The following is a 25,667-nucleotide window of genomic DNA, read 5'->3' as shown; positions in this document are numbered from 1 at the left end:
TAGGGGCAGGGCCGGCCGGCGGAAGTGACGACTACGATCGTTCCATTAAATAGCTGCAAGCGGAACTTTGGCGCTCTCTCGGCCTTAGCGCCATCTTCTCGGGTGAGTGTTAGTGATGTCTGTCTGGATTCCACGTACAATCCGTTAACATCTGAGCTCTATATTTACCATCATCACAGCAAACTAACTCTAGCCTTTTTCTCTTTACCTGTAGAAACCTCTGCGCCATGAGAGCCAAGGTGAGCGGTCCCTACCAGGGAACTTGGGGGAGGTAGGAGTTGGCAAGGAAAGTCCGCCATAGTTTCCAATTGCTGGGTTCTCAAAAGTGCCCAAGAAATGGTGGGAGAAGGTAGCATAGTTTGGAGGAGAAGCAGAAGACAGCGAAGTCCTGGGTAGGGCAAGTGTAGACAAACGCAGAATTGGAGCTTCATGCGAATGTAAATGTGTCTAATACTGATGTGATTGTTGTGACCAGACTTTAATATTTGGTGAGGAACCTATCCGATTCTAAATAGTGGACTAAAAGCCTTACTTAAACCTTTTAATAAGACATTCTCTTTTTTTCCCCCCTTATGTCTCTTGTGATTGATTTCTAGTGGAGGAAGAAGCGAATGCGCAGGTATGTTAACATAATCAGCCCAGGGTGAGGATGGTAGGGGATTCACCTTGAAAAAAGTCGCCTAGGAACATTTGGTTTAAATGTAAAACTTGAAGAAAACTGTAGGAGAAAAATGTTACAGAGCATTGCCTTGGCAAACCAGGGACTGAACACAGGACAGTTGGTAATGTGGGAAGGAAAAACAACTGTGTGTGTGTGGGCAGATGTATTCTTGTGTCTCCTTTTCAGGCTGAAGCGCAAAAGAAGAAAGATGAGGCAGAGGTCCAAGTAAACTAGCTTGTGCACCGTGGAGGCCAAAGGAGTGCCAGGGGCCGGGGACGTTGGTACAAGTTGGGCTGCCTCCTACTGTCCACATTTTGTCTCGGTGGATTTAAGAACTTACATCGCCACCTCGTCGTCAAGATCACCACTGAGAGAAGACCCACCTTGCTTTTAACATCCCTTGTTGGTCCTTTGCCCGGGACCTTTGGCATTCTGGACTAACTCGTTTCTCAGTTGTGGCCAGTGTGACGCGTGTACAATAAATCATCCCTTCTGTTTTAGCTTAAGAATTCAAATCGTTTTTTCCGTGTTTATTTCGATTCCTTTGGGTGGGCATTCTGTCATACAGTTTGTACCGGTTCCCTGCCTGTGCTGTGGAGAATGCTAAGAATCATAAAGCCAAAGCCTGGGGTGTATGATGTGGTCTACATATGGATGGAGCTGAGGAGGGTGTTGTGTGCGCTTGAAACCTTTTTGAGGTTCGCGGGCAGGTTTTGGGAAAATTCCGGCATCACCCCTACTTGGCCTGGGACGTACGCTTGCGGAATTGTGCTTGAGGACTACTTCACTGTGGTGTTAAAAACGGGTTGCCATGGCAACACGCAAAGCTTGCTGGGAACTTCCTGTGTCGCTTCTCTGAACTACTCCGCGCACTATAGAGTGTAGTTCCGGGTCTGGTGACTAGAGCGTCACTTCTTCCGCAGGAAGCGGAAGAGCGACAGGGTGGGCGGCTCTTTGTCGAAGCTAGAGGACCGGCAGGCGGCAGCAGCAACTACGGCGGCGGCGGCAGGTGAGGGAGGCGGGAGACTTAGGTGGAGGCCGCGCCCGGAGGGGAGGAGTCGGCCGGCCCAGCGACTGGGCTCTGCCGGGCCTCACAAGCCCCTCAGAATGGAGCTGGCTCTTCCTCACACCCCAGGAAGACCCCCTTTTCTGACTGACCCCGCTTAGCGAGCAAACGCCAGCTCCGTGACGTCACAGCCCTGCCCATCTCAGCTTGATGTCATCTAGGGCTCCCTTTCTCCGCTTTACTTTGTTTCCTTAATGCCCTATTCACCTGGTCCTCTGCTGAGTGAGCGCAGCGCTACATGGAACCTACCAACTTAGAAGACTTGCTGCGGGGAAACTCCTAGACTTTTCGCAAACTCTAGGGTGCTTGGAAGCGTCGTAATCACTGCCCCCAAGTCTAATCTGCCTTCCCGCTGCACTGTCAGTTGCTGCCATTTAGCGTTCGTAACTCCAGTCCTAAGCAGGGCTTTGGTCCCTATGTCCTCCTTCATCTTGAGTCAGGGCTCCCCCTCACCCTTTGGTTCACTGAAGGACAGGTTTTTCAGTCCATCCTTTCAGGTTTTCTGAATCAGTTCTATTTCTTACTCCTCTTACTGGCGACTTCTCCCTTTGACAGGTGAAGTTCAGTTTGAACCCTAAGGAAATTCTTAAGTTTCCAGTGCTTTTACTGTTTTCAGAGTTCTTTCTGGTTGACAACCACCTCTTGGTCCTCCACTCTTACTCTTTCTCCCACCCACGTGTCTATTTTTTTTCTGTTCAGAACCCAGCAGTGATGTGGAGGTGGAGACCCACAGGAGCCCCGGACTTCACCTGAGCTACCTCAGGTATCAATTCTGGGAGAGTTTGGTGGGGTGGAGTATCATACCAAGTTATCTGTCTGGTGGTATTTGCAACACATGGATCATTTGGTCATTTTCCTTTCAGTAAGTTTGTATCTTTTACCATTTGTATTATTTTAGGGCTACCTCCATTTGAAGGAAGAGGATCTTTTTTTTTTAATATAGATTCTTGTGTAACTCTGGCCTCTGACCTGGTCGGTTATTTAGGAAGATATAAAGACCAAGATAGGTCAGTAGACTGTCCAGAGATATCAGAAGAGATTTCCCTAAGTTTAAGAGGAAATAATATGAAATTTTCCTATTTGAACAGCAGAGGGAGCCTGAACACTGCCTAGGAAAGGTTTAGGAAGTTAAGACACGTGGTGGCAGGGACTCCCTGTCTTCTTGGGGGTGGAGAGAGGGGAGGGCTATAACTAGGGCAGTGGACTGACATTCCAGAGCTCTCTTGGGAAATAGGAGACTTAAAAAGCTTTTATAGAGTCTATAAATAAAAGGATCTTTATGGGGTAAGGGATGGTGTGGTTTGATGTCAGTGGGATCTTTTCATGGAGAGGTAAAAGGTGGGTGGGGAATAGAAAAAGAAAGGTCACTTGTTCCTGTAACATTAACTCTTTCCTATCTTGACCTTACCAATGTTTAGGGGGTCCAGAAGTGGAGATTCCAGCTTAGAACTCCTCCCCTAAAGTGGAGGAAGCTGATTTTCCTGGAATTGAGAATGATAGTAGACTACAAAAGGATATTAAAAATTGGTAGGTTTAGGGACTACCCTCAAGCTGGTGACATCAATCCCTTTACCCAGGATTTCTTGGGTTCTAGAGATACGATGCATTCAGAGCCTTCCCCTAAGATTTCATGGAAAAGAGTTGAGACGTTTTATTACCAGTGTCCCATCTCCACAAGTCCTAGCAGCTAAGCAGCCCAGCTTGGGCACTATTCCCGGTCTCCTCCCAACCTATTCAGAAACCAATAGCAGTTTTAATTTCACTTCCACAGCTTTAATAAGGTCAGCCCAGAAGGGAAGATAAAATCCACACTATGCTCTCCCTCTGCCACTACCCCTGACCTATCACCATTAGTGAGATGAGGTGGCTTCATCCCAACTCCCTCCTCTGTTAGCCAGGCAAGTGTGAATCATTCTGACCAAGACCAGGTGCACAACAGCCTGGGCAGGACTTCTGGCAAATCAACCAGTCCAGCCAGAATTCTCGTTCTTTACATGTACCATCTACAAAGCCATTGCCCTACTGGACTGTCTGCTCTATAGTCAGGACAAGTGGGATCTCTGAAGGACTCCTATATAATACAATTCTCTTTTTTTAGCAGTCACCAAGAGTGGCAAGAGAAGGAGGAAGGCCCTGAGTTGGAGGGGGCCAGAATGCCTGACCGGGACAGCTATACCAACGGTACCGGCAGCAGCGGTGGAGGCCCTGGAGGTGGTAGCAGTGAGGAGGCCACTGGAGCAGCAGCAGGCACTGGTGGGGCCAGCTCAGATGCCATCTGTAGAGACTTCCTGAGGAATGTGTGCAAGAGAGGAAAGCGTTGTCGATATCGCCACCCAGACATGAGTGAAGTATCCAACTTGGGGGTAAGCAAAAATGAATTCATCTTCTGCCATGACTTCCAGAACAAAGAGTGTAGCCGCCCAAACTGCCGTTTCATTCATGGTTCCAAGGAGGATGAGGATGGCTATAAGAAGACAGGAGAGCTTCCACCTCGGCTGAGGCAGAAAGTAGCTGCTGGCCTGGGGCTTTCACCAGCTGACCTACCAAATGGCAAGGAGGAGGTTCCTATCTGCCGTGACTTTCTCAAGGGTGACTGTCAGAGAGGAGCCAAGTGCAAGTTCCGTCACCTGCAAAGGGATTTTGAGTTTGATGCTCGGGGTGGAGGAGGTACTGGTGGTGGAGGCTCAACAGGCTCAGTGCCCCCAGGACGACGCCATGATCTCTATGATATCTATGACCTACCTGACAGGGGCTTTGAGGACCATGAGCCAGGGCCCAAGCGCCGGAGAGGTGGATGCTGCCCTCCTGATGGCCCCCATTTTGAATCATATGAATATAGTTTGGCTCCATCCCGAGGAGTAGAATGCAGACTGCTAGAGGAGGAAAATGCTATGCTCAGGAAGCGTGTAGAAGAGCTAAAGAAGCAGGTCAGCAACCTGTTGGCTACTAATGAGGTACTTCTGGAACAAAATGCCCAGTTCCGCAATCAAGCCAAGGTCATGACCTTGAGTTCTACTGCACCAGCAACTGAGCAAACTCTGGCCCCCACTGTGGGCACTGTTGCCACTTTTAATCATGGCATTGCCCAGACTCACACTACTCTCAGCAGCCAGGCTCTACAGCCTCGTCCTGTGTCCCAGCAAGAACTGGTGGCCCCCACTGGAGCTCCAGCTGCTCCCCCAACTAATGCTGCACCTCCTGCTGCTCCACCACCCCCACCCCCACACTTGAACCCAGAGATCACACCACTGTCAGCTGCTCTGGCTCAAACAATCGCCCAGGGAATGGCACCACCACCTGTCTCCATGGCTCCTGTGGCTGTATCTGTGGCTCCTGTGGCTCCTGTGGCTGTATCGATGGCCCAACCCTTGGCAGGAATCACAATGAGCCACACCACCACTCCCATGGTGACTTACCCCATTGCTTCCCAGAGCATGCGCATCACAGCCATGCCACATTGATGGGGCTAATGGATACTCCCCTGGTATAGCCTCTCAGGGCTGGGTTTGAGGGGTCCTTACCTACCCCCCTAGCCCTCCCAGGCCCTGTCTGAAGGGCTCACTCAAGGACTAGGACAAGAGACTATAAGGAGTATGCTTCTGAGGAGCATTTCCTGAGGTGGGGTTGGGTTGGTGTGTTCTGTCACCACCCTTTTAAGGGGGTCTTCTTGTCCTTTATTCAGGCCTCAATCAAGTCGGGGCTTTCATAGGAATGCAGACTGAAACCAGTGAGAGGAAGGACTGACTAAGTGAGGGGATATGTCCTCTTACAGAAGTTGGGGACATCCTTGATTTTGTCCTCTTGTGAACAGTACAGGTCCTAGCACTGGTTTTGGAAGAAAAAAAATCCCCACACAGAGGGAGAGCCAGGAAAGAATTGGGAAGTGGATGGCCAGGAGAGAAGGCCTCATAGGAGACGATTTGGGGCCCAGTTGGGTTAGATAATACAGGAACTACTGCTGGGCCCCTGAAAAGATCGGGACCATAGTATTCCAGCTCAAAGACTAGGGGAGCCTTCACATACCTAGCTTGGCCTGGAAATCTGTAGGGCAGGGCCCACTACTTTCCAAAGAAATAAAAGAGCAATTATTTTTAACAAATGGAGGCAGTGAAAACTTGCTTAGAAATTTTCTGGAAGAAGGGAGCATAAAGTAGGTCTCATGCCAAAATGGGGTAAGGACCCCACCCTCACAAAGCTTGGGTAAGTTGGATGAAAATCAGCAAAGGGTAGGTATGCAGAACAAGACCAAATGGGGCTTTGAGGAAAGCACTTTGTGGGGAAAAGCATTGGAGCCACCTAGTCTAGTTTAAAAATAGTCCCATCTGTTTCTGATCTCTGTCTGCATGTGCTGTTCCCAGGTTGCCTTAGTAACCAGGGCTCCTGGGGTCATTTAGGGGGGCAAGTACTAAAGAGGGTGTATGTGCTGAGAAATGGGGATGAGGTGTTATGTAGTTGACAAATCCTTCCCTTATTCAAAGAGCAAGGCAGGTGGCAGTTACCTCTCTTAGTTGTTGATGGCATTTACTGTCCCTTCTACCCCAGCCCTTTCTCAGTGGCCAGTCTCTTAAGCCTTCAAGGCTTGGGAGGTACTGGGAAAAGGGAGTTCTTCTGGGGACACAAGCCTCAGGGTTTATCCCTTTCTTTCTTCTATCTGCATAAAGGACCAGAGGTTTAAAATCCACTTAAGGGTCATTAAGTCCAGAGGCCCAGTAGCCAAACTTCAGTCCCTCCTTAGCTCATGGCTGATGTAGGGGAAACAACTCAGGTATCTGTTCTAAAATTGGGGGTAGAGTAAGTGGTCCTGGATGTGCTTCCTTAATTGTATCTCCTGCTACCTTTTGCTCTGGTGTGGTTAATCACTCAGATTATACACCTGGGGTTGGAGATGGTGGGCTAGATCAAGGGTGGTCACTTAAAAAAATGAAATCGGGAGCAGTGGCACACGCGTGTAGTCCCAGCTATTAGGGAGGCTAAGGTAGGAGGGTCACTTGAGCCCAGGAGTTGGGAGACTAGCCTAGACAACATAGTGAGACCCTGTCTCAAAATAAAGATGGGGGGTGGCCTAAAGACAAAAAACGTGGGCAAGTATTGTTTATGAATTTTAGAAACAACACTTGATAAGTTTAATGTTCATCTTCTGGCACAATTCTGGATTATTAAAAAAGATGATTTATGAATATTTAGAGAGGAATATGATTATAGATACCATGAATTCTCAAGTCAGGTCCCAACCTTATTTCCTTCTTGTCAAGTATCTCCAAAGAAGTGAATTTGGGAAACTGTGGACATTGTATGTCTTGTATTCATGCACTCCAGCTAAAGATCACCAGGAATATACATGTAGTACACCAAATACAGTTCAATGCTTATTGCAGTGAAGGAGAGATTGATTATACCACTAGGAATCATGGTGTGTCTCAGCAAAGAGGGTGTTAGAAAGGTCTCAGAGGACTTGGACTTTGGTGAAGACATTTTGGGAAAGGTTCAAGGAAGTGGGTATCCTCTGGAGTGGGTGCTGCCAAAGGAAGCAGGGGTCATTCTATGATTATTAATTAGAAAGAGGGCAGACTAGAATGAAGCTAAGGCTGCATTTGGGAGTTGGGGATGTTTCTATTTTGTGGTTTGCACATTGATCATTTTGTGCTTAAAAGACATTGTGAAATGATCTTGCTTTTTGGTCTCACTTCATCACAGTCACTGAGTGACTTTGTCTCATGTGGTGTTTTGTGAGATTGTATCCAACCTAAGAACTCATTGGCTTAGCTGTGAGCACCAGGTCAACCCTAGTGATTCCAAAGCGTGGCTGGCTGTATCAGGTTAGTTACCAGATGTCAGGAGCTGGCTTTTGTCTCTTACTTGTGAATCATCGCAAATAAGAAAAAAAATTATGGAGCTGGGCATAGTGGCACATATCTGTAATCCAAACTACTTTTGGGAGACTGAGGCAGGAACACTGCAACTTCAAGGCCAGTCTGGCAATTTAGTAAGACTATCTCAAAAAAAAAAAAAAAGGGCTGGGGAGGCTGGGGTTGTGGCTTAGTGGTAGAGCAATTGCCTCACATGTTCGAGGCTCTGGGTTCCATCCTTAGCTCCACATAAAAATAACTAAATAAAGTACTGTGTCCATCTACAACTAGAATTTTTGTTTTTTAAAGGGCTGGGGATGTAATTCAGTGGTAATGAACATTCGTAGCTAATGAATGATGATTAGAGAATTCATGTTCAAGAAAACTCTGGACTGTGGTGATATGCCCAGTGGCTATGTTTTATATTATTTTTTTAAAAGTGGAGGTAATACCCCAACTTTGATAAGAATATTAGAAAAACATAATTTAAGGGCTGGGGGTATATGGTTCAGTGGTTGAACGCTTGCGCAAGGCTCCAGGTTCAATCCCTAGTACTACTGGGGATTGAAAAATAAATAAATAATAATGAAAAAGCCCATAATTTGGACTGAGTAAACACTGGACCCTTCTTCCCTCAAAATATGGCTTAAGGATAAAGCCTTGAGCTTGACTGAATAATAATGTTTAATTCACTTGAGGGTCTGGGACTTCCAGTTGGCTACAAAAATTAAGATCTTGGATGGGAGTATAGCTCATTGGCAGAGATTGGCAGAGTGCTTGCTTAATTCCCCCACAATAACTTTTTTTTAATAGTCCTCATAATGTCAATTCATAAATATTAAGAGCATGCTAGGTTCTAGGTACATCTTTAGGAGATCCATAAGGATAGTTGAGCCTTAGTCATGTGGGTTGTAAATAAAGTAGTTCTGTGTTCTGCCTAAGTGGAACCATGTAACCGTTTCCTTTTTGATTTATTTATTTATTTATTTATTTTGGTACTTGGGATTGAACCCAGGGGCACTCAACAACTGAGCCACATCCCCAGCCCTATTTTTGTATTTTATTTAGAGAGAGGGTCTCACTGAGTTGCTTAGCGCCTTGTCCTGCCAATGCTGAGGCTGGTTTTGAACCTCACTATCCTCCTGCCTCAGCCTCCTGAGCCATTGGAATTGTAGGCATGCACCATTGCGCCCAGCTTCATGGACTTCATGGAACTATTTCTAAGTACTGTGAATTTTTCTTTTTTTTTTTTTCCTTTTCTTTTTTTGGTGTGGGGGAGTACTGGAGCTTGAACCCAGGTGTGCTTTACCACTGAGTTAAATCCCTAGCCCTTTTTATTTTTTATTTTAAGACAGGTCTGGCTTCAAACTTGCTGTGCTTCTGCCTCAGCCTCCTGAGTTGCTAGGATTATAGGTGTGCACCACCATGCCCAGCTATTGTGTGTTCTTCTGATTTTTTTTTTTTCTTTTTGGTCCTGGGAATTGCACCCAGAGGCGCTTTGCCACTGAGCCATTCCTTTTTTGTATTTTTTGAGTCAGGGTCTCACCAAGTAGCTTAGAGCCTCACTTAGTTGCTGAGTCTGGTCTCAACTTTCAATCCTCCTGTGTCAGCCTCCCAAGGTGTGTGCCACCACTCTCGGCTTTAATATAAATTTTAAAGAGGGACATTGACAAGGCAGAGGGGTAGTAGCTGGGCGGGGAGTGGGGTGGGAAGGCAAGAGAAGACTGAGGGGAAATTCAATAGATGTCTTCAAATGTTTAAAGGGCTGCCAAAAGGAAGAAGGTCCTATGTTGCTGCACAGGAAATAAACAGGGAGTTCTAGAATAACAGCTAGCATTTCTGAGTGCTTAATGTAAGGCAAGGTACTGTGCAAGACATTTTCCATGAAGTATTTACTGACCCAGTGGATGATATTACCTTACATTTTGCAGAGGAGAAAGCAGGTTTAAAAAGTAATCTGGCCAGGTACAATGGTGCACGCCTCCCAGTGGCTTGGGAGGACAGGAGGCTGAAGCAGAAAGATTGCAAGTTCAAAGCCAGCCTCAGCAACTTAGCAAGGCTCTAAGCAACTTAACAAGACCCTGTCTCAAAAATTTAAAAAGGGTGGGAATGTGGCTCAGTGGTTAAGACCCTCTTAAGCACCCTGATACCATAAATAAAATAAATAGATTAGACAGATAGATAGATCAATCTGTCCAGGGTTCCACAGCTAGTAAGTAATGGGGTCAAGAATCTATTCAGTCTTAACTCCAGACTTGTTATAAAAAAGTTCTGATAGAGCCATCCAACGATGGGATAACCAATACCTGGCAGTAAATAATACAGAAGAAAATATCCTCACATCCTGTTGCTTTCCCATCTTTATGAGTGGGCTGAGACCAGAATACCACATCTGACCCTCTGTCTCCCCTAGAAAGCAATTATAGATTTCAAGTCCAGGAAGTGTAGATAATCTCTCCCCTCCCTGAAGCTCCACCCTGTAAGACACTTCCTCTAACAAATGGCCATCCCTTCCTGTTAGCCGCTTACTACTTTTCACCACCAGGTGGCACCTGGGAAGCAGAATTGTCAGTGGGTGGAGACCCACCCTGTTTGTGCTGTTACCTTCATTTTGGCTGCCAATTCGGTGGTTCCTGGTTCCCAGTTGGGACAAAAACCTTTTTGAGGATGAGGTTATGTCTTAAGTAGGAGGGTCTGATAATCTGGATGGGGTGAAGAAGGGCAGAAGTTTTGGAAAGGAGCTTCCACAGGTCACCTTGCCCATTTCTCCAGCCTTTGGAATCCCATCCCTAACAGCAAATTTCATTTTCTAGGGAGTCATCTTCTAAGGAGGTTTATTCATTTCCTAGCTGTAGTTCTGCTTCATCAATTCAAAGCACATTCCCTCCTCCAAGCTGCTTGTTTCCCTTTTCTACCTGTTCATCTCTGGGAATATGGAGAACATGGGCATCAGATAGAAAATTATTCTTTATACCGTTCAGCACACAGAGTAAAGCAGTCTAGATATTGGCAGCCCCAGGGAAGTACAGAAAGGGAAGTGAGAAAAGATTAAGGGAGGGAAGCTTTAAGTAGCTTTGATGAAACAGCCTGATGAAATCTATGCCCTGCAGAGCCAGATAAAATTTCCCAGCTGCAGATCTCGTCTCTCCCCAATAAACAACTCTAGTTCCCCTGCTGCATCAGACTAAATTACACAAGACCATATGTGCGTCGTTAAGAGGTAATCATTTTATGATAAAACCTTCCCTTAGTTTCCAATTAATCTAATTTCTAGGTCCCTGGACAACACTATATTTCTAAGGCAAGTAAATTGGTAACAATAGTCATCAGTGTACCTTGAACTTTTTCCTTCCTAAACCTACACAGTACTATGTAGAATATGTTAATTCTACACCTGACTATATTCCAAATCTTCTAATTCAGAAAAAATGAGAAACTGAATCCTCTCACTATCTCGATTTCTCATTTTAATGTCCTAGAAGCTCCTCAAAGTCAAGAAATTCTTGGAATTTCTTGTAATTATTTCTGCAGTGAGTCCTCCCCCCTTCTTGGGGCCAATTTGGTCTCGATCTATAATAAAGATCTGCCGGGCGTTTGCAACTCTTGGAGATTTTCAAAAGGAAATCAAGCCTCAATTATTTACTCCTTTACTCCCCACTCCCTAGGCTGTATTATCTCAACTCTGATTCTCTAGTTTTCTCTAGTCAGCCCTTACACTGCACAGACAAGGTAGAGGACTGGGAACAGGATAGACAGGATCCGTCGTCGAACATATCCATTCCAAATAGGGTCATTTCGTTTCTTTTTATAAGGGCAGCCAGGAAAAAAAAAATTTTTTTTTGAAGGATAAAGGAATGTGTTTAGAATCGAAACTAGGAAAAGTTGAAAAGTGAACATATAAGAATCCCAGACTAAATCCTGCCCAACCGTCTGAATGGGTGGAGGGAAATATTAACCCACCCACAACCCCTCAACTTAGCAAACCCATCTCCTCTCGAAAACCGAGTAATTGGCGTTGTGGCTCTGCATGACGTCATACCACAGGCGCTATATCCCACGTGGGAGGAGCACTTAGTCCCGCCCAGCTTTAAATAGTGTGCCGCTCCTTCTCTTTACAGCCAATAGAATGCCGTCCTTTAGCCCCTTTCCTCCTTTTCCCGCCATCCCAGACCGCTGATCTTGACACTCTTGTCCAATCAGGGAGGTCCTGCCTCTCCGAAGCTCGCTCCCTTTCCCGCAGAAGACGGGCGGAGTTTCAACCTTTTGACTCCACCTCGGTAAATGCAGCGCGAACCAACCCAAACTGTCAGGGATAGGGGCGTGGCCTGGGTCCCCTCCCCCAACCTGGGGATCACTGCTTGCAAGGGGGGAGCTGGTCTCAAAACTAGGAAATCTTTAGCGGGTGACTGCGTCGGGAGGGTCCTCCCAGAGTTGGCACCATGGAGCGGTCTCCTGGAGAGGGCCCTAGTCCCAGGTCCAACCTGGTGGACCAGCCCGCTGCTCTCTCAGAGCCCCCTGACCAGCCCCCTGCTGCTCACACTAAGCCGGACCCAGGTTCTGGGGTCCCACCTGCTGGCCCAGGCGCGGCGGGTGAGGTGCTGGCGGTGCTGACTTCCTTCGGGCGACGATTGTTGGTGCTGGTACCCGTGTACCTGGCTGGGGCAGTGGGGCTCAGCGTGGGTTTTGTACTCTTCGGCCTTGCCCTCTACCTGGGTTGGCGCCGGGTCCGCGACGAGAAAGAGAAGAGCCTTCGGGCAGCAAGGCAGCTACTGGACGACGAGGAGCGGCTCACAGCAAAAACCCTTTATATGAGTCATCGAGAGCTACCTGCCTGGGTGAGCTACCCACTTCAGTCCTTGTGCAGCACAGCCCCATCTGTTCTTGAGCTCTGCCCCTACTCCTAGAGTCAGCTCCCCAACTTGGGACAGTGAGCCCCAGATTTATACCTCTTGCCCCGCTAGCCGCTTGCCTGTTGGGACTCGCCACAGTTGGAAGGACTACCCAACTCTCCCCACCCACCCTTTCCGCACACCCGAATCGGGTCCTTTCACAGAATCAGGACTTCTTCCTCTACTCTTGGGCAATAGCCAGACAATATCTGGTCCCAAGCCAGGCCATCTTGAACGCTACTCCTGGTTGTTGGTACCCCTGACGCCCTTGCTACTCTGCCCCTGGGTATTTCGGTCCCCATTACTGCTCAGAGGTTCCCTCCCCTTTCCTTGTCTCCTCAAGACGTTTTATTTGGTTTTCCCCTTTTCCTGGTCTTATCCCCAGCCCTCAGAGCATTGCTTAAGTGATCCCCAAAACCTGGACTGACCCTCTGCGGTTGCCTTTCAGCCTCTAGCAGCCCGGCTGCAGTGTAGCCTAGAGGGCTGCTGGGTCAAGGGAGCGGGTGCTGGGAAGAGGACAGTGTGCTGCTGCAATTCCCGCTGCCCCCACTGCACTGGCTCCTGTCTGGCCCCACCCTTTTCCGGATTGTCGTTGCGCTTGTTCTCTTGTTCGGTTGACCCAAACCCTTATTTCTGCTCTCCTCTCCAGTGCTGAGGCAGATGCCTTCTCTCTGGCCTTGCAGAGGCAAGGCGGTTTACCCGCCCCTCCTAGCCTCCCTTCCTGCTCCTCCCAGCAGAGGTACAGTCTAGTGGGAGATGGCAGAAGAGAGGAATCAAGTTGAAACTATGCACATATATAGGCACATTTCCAGGCTGGACTGGAGAGGAGAAAGGAGGAGAAATGGTCCTAGGGACTTGTAGCCTAGGCAGCAACTGTCTGTTCCAGCTACTCCTCATCCCATACATCCATACATAGCACAGGTGCCCTTTCCCATGAAAGGAGTCACCCAGGAAGACAGAAAAACAAAGAGGATATGCTTGAGGAAAGGGCTGAAGAAAACGTATATATGGGTATATGGGTATGGTGGGATTTGCTAGGCCACAGCATCCCTTTTCCAAGACAATGAAGGAAAGCTGAGTGAGGTAGCTCACACCTGTAATCCCAGCTACTGAGGAGCCTGAGGTCTGAGGCAGGAGGATTGAAGGTTCCACACCAGCTTCAGCAATTTAAGTGCTGACTCAAAAAAAGAAGGAGAAAAAAAAAAAGCCAAAACAGTGTGTGTGTTGGGGTAGAGGTTGCACAGGGAGGGAAGGCAGATACCGTTGTCCTCCTATCCTGCAGACAAAGAAGAACTGCAAACAAATGCTTTAGAGAGGTAAGAGTGACAGACAGACACACATACACAGCCTGAACAGATCTTCTAGCCCCTCTCTCATTAAGGATTTGCTTTCTTTTTCACCTGCTTGGGATGGAGGTCCCAGTCTAGTCCAAAGGAAGAAGGGAAGGCTGAACAAAGGAATCAGGATTTTGTCAATCCCAGGATTCCCTCAGCTCTGATTTGACAGGACCTCTCCCTCCAGAAGCAATGTGCCCTTCTCCACTCCTCCTCTGACCCAACAGCTGTCATTTCACATCATTGAGCTATCCACAAAGCATCTTTACATGGCCCATGCCCTTCTAGCTCCCCTTATTTGAGAGCTTCAGATCCCCCAAATTCTGAGAAATGAAACCTTAGGACACTCCCACCCCTGCCAGTTCTGGGTGTGAGGCGTCCCAGTTGTATGGACATGTTCCCTCTTCTTGTGGGCATTCCACAAACTTCTTAGGAAACATAGATGGAAGATGTGTTTGACACTGTCATTGCCTTCCCTACCTGCAGGTCAGCTTCCCAGATGTGGAAAAGGCTGAATGGCTAAACAAGGTGAGGACTATCCTGATATTTATTTCCAATGAAGGGACAATGGGTATTTGTTCCTTTGGCCAGGCCTTGCCACACTTTAATTCTAGCCTGAGTCTAGTCCCCAGTACTTCCCATGGGTAGGATTCTGGAGGAACTTGTCTTTAGAGGGTAAATGGGCCTCTCCTCTGACCATCTCCCTTTCCTCCCAGATTGTTGCACAGGTTTGGCCCTTCCTGGGCCAGTATATGGAAAAACTTCTGGCTGAAACTGTGGCCCCAGCTGTTCGGGGATCTAACCCTCATCTGCAAACTTTTACATTTACACGAGTGGAACTGGGTGAAAAGGTATATGTAGGAGGAGATGGGACAGGGAGGATGAAGGGGAGCAGGCTGGAGAAGGCTGAGGTGAGGTGCTTCTGCCTCTCTTGAGATTTCCTCTCTCTCTAGCCATTGCGCATCATAGGAGTCAAAGTTCACCCTAGTCAGAGAAAAGACCAGATCTTGCTGGACTTGAACATTAGGTAATGCCATTCATCACTCTTCCTGCAGTGGGTCCTGGTCACTCCTGGCTGCTTCACACACCCCCTACCCCACTTCAGCCTAGTGTTAACCTTCTTTCTTTTCTTCACCAACCCTCAGCTATGTAGGTGATGTGCAGATTGATGTGGAAGTAAAAAAATATTTCTGCAAAGCAGGAGTAAAAGGCATGCAGGTAGGACAGATGTCAGGCCCTCATACTAGAATTGGGAGGGAAATTAATGGGATATGAGGAAGTGGGAGGTTGGAAAAACCAAGGTTGGGGAAGTCTGCGTGCGTTTTCTGAGGGAAAGCTTTGGTCTTCTTGCCTTAGCTACATGGCATCTTGCGGGTGATTCTTGAGCCACTCGTGGGGGACCTTCCTATTGTGGGAGCTGTGTCAATGTTCTTTATTCGACGCCCGGTAAGGGAAAACATTGAGGGGGGCGGTGGAGAAGCAGGATTTGGAGGGTGAGAAGGCAATTGACAAAAAGTGGAGAGGCCTAGTGATTATTGGTTGGGTGTGACTGTGACCCATAGGTGCTAGCCTGACCCCCTGCCCTTTCCTTCCAGACCCTGGACATAAACTGGACAGGGATGACTAACCTGCTGGATATCCCAGGACTTAGGTATTATGGGTTTACTGAGCACCTGCTAAGTATCCTAGCCCTGGGTTGAGGGTTTAAGGACTATAAAACAGTAAAAGATATAGCTTGTCCCCTGTAGTTGGGGAGATAAGAAAAATATTCCTGAAAGTTTAATACTGTGGTTTTTCTTCTATGGGAAGAGCATGCATTTTGGTAGGGAATAAAGAGGGTTGAAGACTGCTCAAGCAGGGCAAAAAAGAGAAAAGCTGGGATGGTGATGAAGAAGATATAGAGCAGTAGGTGAGAAATTTGGATATAAGAGTAGCAAAAGGATTTTCAAGAAAAGACTTCCTTATAACTTTAGGTCTCTCTTTGCAGTAAAAAATTTGGATTTGAGGGAAAAATGGAAGGTGGGGCTATATTTCTTTTCCACTCCCCTATTTAGCTCACTCTCTGACACCATGATCATGGATTCCATTGCTGCCTTCCTTGTATTGCCCAACCGACTATTGGTGCCTCTTGTACCTGACCTTCAAGATGTGGCCCAGTTGCGTTCCCCTCTGCCCAGGGTATGGCCTCTCCCCATTCAGATAGATCCTTCTTTTAAAAAAAAACCTGTGCTGGGTTCTTAAGTTTCTCACCAACTGATTCCTAACCCCAGGGCATTATTCGTATTCATCTGCTGGCTGCTCAAGGGCTGAGTTCCAAGGACAAATATGTGAAGGGCCTAATTGAAGGCAAGTCAGATCCCTATGCACTTGTGCGTGTGGGCACCCAGACATTCTGCAGTCGTGTCATCGATGAGGAACTCAACCCTAAGTGGGGAGAGACATATGAGGTAGGAAGCCAAGGGCGAGGAGGCCTGTGCGAAATGGGAAGGCCCTGAGAGTTTGTGGGAGAAGATGCTGATTGTATTATCCTCACAGTTGCAGCCCATGAGACCTTTATCCATCTGTGCTTCCAGGTGATAGTACATGAGGTCCCAGGGCAGGAAATTGAGGTGGAGGTGTTTGACAAGGATCCAGATAAAGATGACTTTCTGGGCAGGTAAGTCTCTGCTTATGTTAAGATTCTGAGACCCCAGAGGTAATTATAGTCATTTTCTGGGACTGGGATTCACATTTTATTTTCCTTCCCCACCCATGGACACACACACACAAATATCTCAGAGAAGGGTGTTGGTGATCTGCCAGTTATTTCTGGGTGGGTGAGTGAAGGGTCATTGACATGCTACAAATTACAACACTCCCCTTTTCTCCCTCTCCATACCTTTTCTTCTCCCTGCCTCCCAGAATGAAGCTGGATGTAGGAAAGGTATTACAGGCTGGAGTACTGGATGATGTAAGTTGAGGAAAGAGAAAAATGGGAGAGATCGAACCCTTTGGCAGACACTAGCTGCTTCAATGGTGGGAAAGTGGTTGGGTAGGTATCTGACCTCCACTACACCTCACTTTCTTCTACTTCTCCCTTCAGTGGTTCCCTCTACAAGGTGGGCAAGGCCAAGTTCACCTGAGGCTAGAATGGCTGTCACTTTTGCCAGATGCAGAAAAACTGGAGCAGGTAAGCCATACGGGGAAAAAGGAAGCCAGCAGGGAAGAGATATTGAAAGTAGGATTAAGAGAAACAGGGTCTGACTTTTACTTCCTGTTTCCTAGGTTCTACAGTGGAATCGGGGAGTCTCGTCTCGACCAGATCCCCCATCAGCTGCCATCCTAGTTGTCTACCTGGATCGGGCCCAAGATCTTCCTGTGAGTTTGCTTCTAGTGTGGATGAATGGAGAGCCTTGGCTGCAGCATTCCCATACTCTCTTTTGCTGAGGACTCAAATGTCCCTGACTTCCTTGCTGTAGAAGCAGGGACATGTAATGCAGGGGTTCCACAAAGGTCCACCTCAGGGAAGAGTTCTACCTGTGATCCTACCTTCCTTCACCAAAATCCAAACTCCCAAGATGCTGACCTTTGAATTCTACCCCCACAGCTGAAGAAGATGAACAAGGAACCCAACCCCATGGTACAACTGTCAATTCAGGATGTGACTCATGAGAGCAAGGTAAAAGTCAGGACATGTGGGGGTGTGACATGGGAGGGGGCCTGTTCTTGAGATGAAGACTTCCCTTCAGAAAGCCTGCAGGTACTTTATGGAGAAATGGGAATGGGGCTGTCATTCATACCATCCTCCCCATCTCCAGACTGTCTATAGCACCAACAGCCCAATATGGGAGGAAGCTTTCCGGTTCTTCCTGCAAGACCCTCGAAACCAGGAGCTCGATGTTCAGGTGAGATAATCACTATTCACCTTATTCTTTTTTCCCAAATCTATGCTATTGCTTCTCTCCTTTGATCCCTATTTACTTTCTTTCTTTTCTTTTTTGTGTGTGGTGTGGTGCTTAGTATGGAACCCAAGGACCATTTGTTTGCTAGGCAAGTACTCTACTACTGAGCTACACCCCCCAGTCCCAGAATCAGTTTTTATAATTGACAGTTGTATACTTAAGATGAGTGATTTTTGCCAGATGTGATGGCAGAATGTAATATATTCCCAGCTGCTGGGAGGCTAAGGCAGGGGGATCACAGATTTAAGTCTAGCTTGGGAAATTTAGTGAGACCCCCTTTTTTATTTAAGTATGGTGGCTTGAACCCAGAGGTGCTTTACCACTGAGCTATATCCCAATCCTTTTTATTTATTTTTGAGACAGGGTCTTACTAAGTTGCCAAGCCTGGCCTCAAATTTGCAATCCTCGGGCTGGGGCTATAACTCAGTGGTAGATTGCTTGCCTTGCATGTGTGAGGCACTGGGTTTGAACTTCAGTACCACATACAAATAAATGAATGAATGAATTAATTAATTAATTCCATCTACAACTAAAAAAAAAAAAACATGCAATCCTCCTGACTCAGCTTCCCAAATGCTAGGATTAGGATGTGAGGGCCATCTGGCTGCGACATCTGTCACCCCATTGATCGCCAGGGTTGATTCAGCTGATCTGGCTGGCTAGGCGGGTGTCCCCTTCCTCCCTCACCGCTCCATGTACGTCCTCTCGAAGCTGCGCGCTCAGTCGAAGAGGACGACCTTCCCCGATAGAGGAGGATCGTTCTTCGGTCAAGGGTATACGAGTAGCTGCACTCCCCTGCTAGAACCTCCAAACAAGCTCTCAAGGTCCAAATGCTGGGATTACAGATGTGTGCCACTGGGCGACATTGTCTTGAAATAAATAATATAGAGGGCTGCAGATGTAGTTCAGTGGTAGAGTCAGTGGTTGATAGAGCACCCAACCCATAGATTCAATCCCCAGTATTGCCAAGAACAAGAAGAAGCATTATATGAATGATATGATGTAGCTCAGTCCTAAAGTGCTCCCTAGCATGCACAAGGCCCTGGGTTCTATCTCCACTATTAGAGAAAAAAGAAGAAAGAAAAACAGAAAAGCATGAAACAGTGTCTGCCTTTATAGCACTTACTGGCCAGTGTTTTAGTTTGGGTTTTGGTTTTATACTAGGAATTAAACCCAGGGGGTCTTAACCACTGAGCCAAATCCCAGCCCCTTTTGTATTTCATTTAGAGACAGGGTCTCACTGACTTGCTTAGGGCCTTGTTAAGTTGCTGAGACTGTCATTAAACTCGCAATCCTCCTGCCTCAGCCTCCCAAGCTGCTGGGATTACGGGTGTGTGCCACCATACCCTGCGGAAGTAGACTTTTAATTGAGCCCTGAAGTATATGTAGGATTTAAATAGGCAGGGTGGAGGAAAATGAGAATTTTCCAAGTAATGGGAACAGAATGAGCAAAGGTAAGAGGGACCCTGGCATGGCTAGAGGACTGTAAAGAGATAGCTCTGAAGGGAACAAAAGTTTGTGTTGGTAGAGGGGCTTGGGATGTGGCTCAAGCGGTAGCGTGCTCGCCTGGCATGCATGCGGCCCGGGTTTGATCCTCAGCACCACATACAAACAAAGATGTTGTGTCCGCCGATAACCAAAAAATAAATATTTAAAAAAAAAAAAAAGTTTGTGTTGGTAGAAAGAGGAATGAAACTGGGGCTGTGTTATGATTTCCCATGTGTCTCCCTTTACCCTAATTCCTTCACTACATTTCTTCCTCCTGTACCTGTAGGTGAAGGATGACTCCAGGGCCCTGACTTTAGGGTCACTAACTCTGCCTCTGGCTCGTCTGCTCACTGCCCCTGAACTTACCCTGGACCAGTGGTTCCAGCTCAGCAGCTCTGGCCTAAACTCCAGGCTCTACATGAAACTAGTCATGCGGGTATGGAAATGGAAGAAGTGCTGAGGGGTGGGGAAAGGATTGTGGATTCCTCAGTAGTCAGAGTAAGGAAGGGGAGCCTGCTAAGACTAAGTGAGCTGGTAGATGTAGAAGCAGCTATCGGGCAATTTTTGTTGGGGTAGCACACACCTGTAATCCCAGGAACTCAAGGGACTGAGGCAGAAGGATCTCAAGTTCAAGGCCAGCCTCAGCAATTTAGCAAGACCTTGTCTCAAATGAAAAATAAAGGACTGGGGATGTGATTCAGTGGGTGAAGCTCTCCTGGGTTCATTCCCCAATAGAAAAAAAAAAAAAGTTTGTTGATTAATGTGACAGGGGGAGGTCTGGTGGGGATAGGTGTGAAAACAACCTTACAGAGATATGCCCAACCAAGTCAGGGACCTGGTTCCCCTGTCAGAGCCAGGGCTCTGTCTACCAATCCCCGCTTACCTTTGCCTGCTGATGGCTAACTGCACCTGCTTGATTTGGCAACCATACTACCCTCCCAGATCTTGTACTTGAATTCATCAGAAATCTGCTTTCCCACTGGGTCTGGTTCTTGGGACCTAGACAATGAGAGCCCCCAGACAGGCAGCAGTGTGGACGCTCCGCCTCAGCCCAGTCACACAACTCCTGACAGCCACTTTGGGACTGAAGTAAGTTAATATCTGGAAAGCACTAGGGTCTATTTGTATACCCTAAGTAAGCAATGGTTCTGATAAATTGTGTTTCCTTTAACTGCCACTTGGTGCCCCATCTGTCCTTTTTGCAGAATGTGCTTCGGCTCCATGTATTAGAGGCCCAGGACCTGATTGCCAAAGACCGTTTCTTGGGGGGATTGGTGAAGGGCAAGTCAGATCCCTATGTCAAGCTAAAGCTGGCAGGACGAAGTTTCCGGAGCCGTGTTGTTCGGGAAGATCTCAACCCTCGCTGGAATGAGGTTTTTGAGGTCAGAATTGACTGAGCCTCAGCCTGCCCCATTCTCCCTGCCCCCCCAGTTCTGAGAGTAGTTCATAAACTTCTGGAGTTGCTAGCTGGGTATGGTGGCACACACCTGTAATCCCAACAGCTAAGGAGGCTGAGGCAGAACGATCTCAAGTTTTAGGCCAGCCTCCAATTTATCAAGATCCTGTCTCAAAAAAAGTTGGGAAGTAGCTTAGTAGTAAAATGTCCCTGAGTTCATTCACCCGATTTCCCCCTACTAGGTGATTGTCACATCAATTCCAGGCCAAGAGTTAGAGGTTGAAGTCTTTGACAAGGACTTGGACAAGGATGACTTTCTGGGCAGGTGAGAGGGCGGGAGTTCAAGTGGGCAGACAGGCTGGATCCCTGTAAATCATGGAGTCTGACCTCAGGGAAAGGGAGTGTTGGTTTGATCATCTGCCTCTTGTCTTCATCTTTCTTCTCCACAGATGTAAAGTGAGTCTCACCACAGTGCTAAACAGTGGCTTCCTTGATGAGGTGGGCATGGGATTAGAACCAACAATCCTTTCTGATCTTGACCCAAGCCTTGTTCTCTTTGTTTTTATCCCCACATCCTCAAGTTTTTCACTGCCTCCTTCCACAGTGGCTGACCCTGGAGGATGTCCCATCTGGCCGTCTGCACTTGCGCCTGGAGCGTCTGACTCCCCGGCCCACTGCTGCTGAGTTAGAGGAGGTAAGGAGGAGACTGGAGGAAGAAAGGAACCCAGGAGGAGGCAGGGTGAGCTCTTCTCAGCTTCCAAGGCTTGTGTCCGACACTAGGTTATCAGTTCCCACCTCTGTCCCCTGTGTGTCCTCCTCCAGGTGCTACAGGTGAACAGTCTGATCCAGACACAGAAGAGCGCAGAGCTGGCGGCAGCCCTGCTGTCAGTCTATGTGGAGCGGGCAGAGGACTTGCCGGTGAGAGCTGTTCCCCACACCCCACAGCTCCCTGGCCCTTCTACCTCCTTCAGGTGTGAATGTTCCTCATGAATTTGGAATAGTAAATGGCTCCTTTCTTTTTGAGGGTGGTGCTAGGGTGGGATGATTATCCAAGGTTGTGACAGTAATGGCTGTCAAGTGAAAATGGAGACATGGCCACTGGCTGTGGCTATAATTTGTGAGGTAAGGAGCTGCTTAACTAGGTCCAAATTTAAGACTAACACAATATTTTCTTTCCAGCTCCGAAAAGGCACCAAACCTCCTAGTACTTATGCTATTCTTACCGTGGGAGAGACTGCCCATAAAACCAAGGTATTGGGAACTGTTGCAGGGTTAAGAGATAGAGGGAAAAGAAGAGAGGAGGAAGTATCAACCACTGATCTTAACACTTCCTCCCCACCAGACTGTTTCCCAAACCTCAGCCCCTGTGTGGGATGAGAATGCCTCCTTTCTCATCAGGAAGCCACACACTGAGAGCCTGGAGTTGCAGGTACTATAAATTTATTCTACAAATATTTATCAGGTTCTCTAATTAACCTAACTTAATGCTAGCAGAGGTAGAGAAGAGGTATAAATGAGCTCTCAACTCCTCATCTTTCATAGTAGGGAATCACTACATAAAGTTGATAAATCATGAAAAAGATACAGGCATATTAGAATTTAAAAAAAAATTTTGTAGTTGTAGATGGACAGAATGCCTTTATTTTATTTGTTTATTTTATGTGGTGCTAAGGATTGAACCCAGTGCCTCATGCATGCTAGGCAAGCGCTCTACCACTGAGCCACAGCCCTAGCCCAAGAATTTTTTTTTTTTACTATATATTTTTTTAAGTTGCTGATAGACATTTATTTATTTATTTATTTATTTATTTATTTATTTATTTATTTATTTATGGTGCTAAGACTCGAACCAGTGCCTCACATATGCCAGGCAAGTGCACTACTGCTGAGCCCCAGCCCCAGCCCCAGCCCGGCATATTAGAATTATACTAGAAAAAAACAAAACAAAAAATAAATTATATTTATTTATTTGCTTGGGATTGAACCCAGGACCTTGTACATTCTAAGCATGTGTAACTGAGCTACAATCTAGCCCAACAGGAGGGTTTTAAAAGTTGTACATATGGAATATGGAAATGAGAGCAGGGTGAACAGGGAACATTTCATTTTTGCCACTCTTCACTCTTCAGGTAAAAATTTTACTATTGGTAAAATATGTGAAGATTTAGGAAATAGATAGTATACTCTACTTTGGATAAGAGAGGAATGAAAGAGGGACCAGCAATTGTTATCATGGCTTCCTTGCCCTTCACAAAGCTTCTCTTACCAAAACTACCAAAGTGTCCAAGTGTTTAGACTTTGAACATCAGATAAAATAATGTATTGATGATGCATTTGCCTCTGAACACAGCCCTGTTGCTCCACAGGTTCGAGGCGAGGGGACTGGTGCCTTGGGCTCCTTATTCCTGCCCCTCTCTGACCTCCTCGAGGCAGATGGGCTCTGCTTGGACCGTTGGTTTGCACTTACCAATGGTCAGGGGCAGGTGCTACTGAGAGCACAGCTAGGGGTAAGTGCCAGGAGATGGTGGGTGGGCCTAGAGGGAGAGGAGAAGGCCTTTCTGGCTGAAGGACACCAAGAGGGTGGGAACAGAGGGCAGTATCCTTACCGCACGAGAGTTGGGAGAACTGTGCCCAGCTTACAGCTTTCTTACTCCCAGATCCTGGCGTCCCAGCACTCAGGAGTGGAAGCTCATAGCCACAGCTCCAGCCACAGCTCCTCCTCGCTGAGTGAAGCAGCAGAGCTTGGTGGGGGACCCCCTCACATCACCTCCTCAGCTCCAGAGCTCCGGCAGCGCCTAACACGTGGTGACAGGTGAAGGGCTGAAACAGAAGACTGGAGACCAGTAGGAGTATAGAGGGTGAGTTTAAGCCTCCCCAGGCGTTACCTTCTCCCAGACCTATTTCCATTTCTTCACAGTCCCCTCGAGGCTCCTTCTGGGCCTCTGGGCCAGGTGAAGTTGACAGTATGGTACTACAGTGAAGAACGGAAGCTGGTCAGCATTATTCACAGCTGCCGGTGAGACCCCTGCATCATGTCCCCCAGCTTCCCTGCATGCCCTTCCTTCGATCACTTCATCACCTACAGCCTCCTGTTGCAGGGCCCTTCGACAAAATGGACGGGATTCCCCTGACCCCTATGTGTCACTGTTGCTACTGCCAGACAAGAATCGAGGTACCAAGAGGAAGACCTCGCAGAAGAAGAAGACCCTCAATCCTGAATTCAACGAACGGTCAGTGAGTGGGCATTCAGATAGAGAGGTGAAAGGCTTGGGAGGCACCCTGGCCCTAACACCCACCCCTCCCCAGGTTTGAGTGGGAACTGCCCCTAGATGAGGCCCTCAGGCGAAAGCTGGATGTCTCGGTGAAGTCTAACTCCTCCTTCATGTCAAGAGAGCGTGAGCTTCTGGGGAAGGTAAGAGGGCAGAGATGGCCAGGGAAAGGAGTGCTGCTGGGACCAAGGCTGTTAGGCACTAATAATGGGGGAGTATCCCAGGTGAAACTTTGGAGGTGACTCCATCACCTCTGCAGTTATTTGGGACCAGTAGTGTGTAATGATGATGGGACACAGTCTTTGAACACATCAAAATAACATCTTATCCCCTACCATCCTCCAACCCAGGTGCAGCTGGACCTGGCTGAGATAGACCTTTCCCAGGGTGCAGCCCAGTGGTAAGTGTCTGCATGGGTGGGGCTGGGGCTGAATATTTAGGTAGAAGAAATCCCAATCTCAGGAAAGAGAAAAAGGATATAATCTGAACTGAGAACCATTGATTCTGACATTAGGAACCCTAGGATTATGTCTCATTTTTAAAAGGACATAAGGATCATCATTCTGTTTGAGCCCTTTCCTTATCTCTCCAGGTATGATCTGATGGATGACAAAGACAAGGGCAGCTCCTAGGAGCTGGTGGTGACCAGCCCAACTTGGCTGCCTTCTTGCCTTGCCTCTTACAGCATCCCCGCCTCCAATATGATGAGCCTAAAGCCAGGGCCCCAGGGCTGAGCCTGTACTCTTCAGCCCTTTTTGCCTTTCAGGCCCATACTAGGGCCTTTGCCTGACCAAAGAGAAGGACCATATGTTACCCTTTACTGCATGGCCTTTATCCCTTGGGTTCCTGGGGCAGGGACCTGAGCTGACTATTTCCTGCTCTTTCTGCATATTGTTCTCCCTTCCTCCCAACTCCTCAGGGCCTTCTGTACCTGTGCCTGGCCACTGGCAGCACTAGCAGTGGCATTAGCTTATGCCAAATACAGCTTTTGGAAAGATCTTTCTTCTTTAGCTGGTTGGTCACCTTCTTTACTATCATGATCAGTCAGACAGGATAGACATGTGTGGGAAGGTAGATAGGCTAAACTCTCAAGCTGTGAGCCTTTTGGACTACTGCATGTAGCAGATGTCCAGCAACCTGGGCTCTGTGTCCAGTTCTGTCCTCTCCTTCATCAAGCCTGCCCTACAAATACACCTGCTATAATTCCTAGCACCAGCCTCCAGATTCATTGTCAATCCAGAACATGTGGATTCTACTCAAGCCACCAAGTAGCAAGATACCAGTCTTGGAGCCCCAAGCTGGTGATATGCAGATGGTCTTAAAGGATTCGGGACAGCAGGGCCAATTTTTTGTTCAAGTGCCTAGGTTATAAACTCATTGACTAGAACTGAACCTGATACTCTTAGTTCTGCACCAACTCTGTCAATCTACTATCTTATATTAAACATAATACTCAAACCAGCTGTGGCTGTTTTCCTTAAGAATTGGGAATCCATCCTGGGCATGGTGGCACATGTCTATAATCATTCCAGCAACTTGGGAGGCTAAGACATGAGGAATGCAAGTTCAAGGCCAGCCTCAGCAACATAGCAAGACTTCAGCAACTTAGTGAGATCCTGTCTCAAAATATAAAAGGGGCTGGGTATGTAACTGTATGGTAAAATGCCCCTGGGTTAGATCCCTAATACAAAAAAAAAAAAAAAAGAAAGAAAGAAAACAATAAAAATTGGGACTCTAGCCTAACTATCAGAATTTTATTATAAAAGTTTATTATAAC

The 25,667-nt window shown here is 47.4% G+C and overlaps 2 protein-coding genes across 3 annotated transcripts; both read left to right on the top strand.

Moving 5' to 3' along the window:
- The first annotated feature begins 1,525 nt into the window (after positions 1-1,525).
- Positions 1,526-7,392, top strand: Zc3h10 (zinc finger CCCH-type containing 10). Of its 2 annotated transcripts, none has more exons than XM_046466674.2 (3): positions 1,526-1,670; positions 2,427-2,490; positions 3,829-7,392. In XM_046466674.2, exon 3 carries the CDS (start codon positions 3,881-3,883, stop codon positions 5,186-5,188), a length of 1,308 nt encoding a protein of 435 aa, XP_046322630.1. In that variant the 5' UTR covers positions 1,526-1,670; positions 2,427-2,490; positions 3,829-3,880; the 3' UTR covers positions 5,189-7,392. The 2 variants fall into 2 exon arrangements, with proteins under 2 accessions (XP_046322630.1, XP_046322628.1); XM_046466672.2 differs by having other exon boundaries at positions 1,527-1,670; positions 3,826-7,392.
- A 4,432-nt stretch (positions 7,393-11,824) lies between these two features.
- On the top strand, positions 11,825-25,351 carry Esyt1 (extended synaptotagmin 1). The gene is made up of 31 exons (XM_046466670.2): positions 11,825-12,408; positions 14,283-14,324; positions 14,513-14,647; positions 14,750-14,823; positions 14,942-15,014; positions 15,153-15,242; positions 15,392-15,447; positions 15,851-15,974; positions 16,067-16,243; positions 16,370-16,452; positions 16,698-16,746; positions 16,879-16,965; positions 17,061-17,153; positions 17,383-17,454; positions 17,594-17,680; positions 19,512-19,661; positions 20,168-20,314; positions 20,431-20,607; positions 20,864-20,946; positions 21,071-21,119; positions 21,226-21,315; positions 21,444-21,539; positions 21,801-21,872; positions 21,964-22,050; positions 22,988-23,128; positions 23,279-23,433; positions 23,539-23,637; positions 23,720-23,851; positions 23,928-24,033; positions 24,241-24,290; positions 24,483-25,351. Exons 1-31 carry the CDS (start codon positions 12,013-12,015, stop codon positions 24,520-24,522), a joined length of 3,312 nt encoding a protein of 1,103 aa, XP_046322626.1. The 5' UTR covers positions 11,825-12,012; the 3' UTR covers positions 24,523-25,351.
- Positions 25,352-25,667: the final 316 nt, after the last annotated feature.

The sequence above is a fragment of the Marmota monax genome, unplaced genomic scaffold (genome assembly GCF_021218885.2).
Source record: "Marmota monax isolate L192 unplaced genomic scaffold, Marmota_monax_Labrador192_F-V1.1 WCK01_AAM20220418_F8-fsc00151, whole genome shotgun sequence".
NCBI lineage: Eukaryota > Metazoa > Chordata > Mammalia > Rodentia > Sciuridae > Marmota > Marmota monax.
Note: the sequence above shows the minus strand (reverse complement) of the source record. Positions and strands in the feature narration are given on the sequence as shown.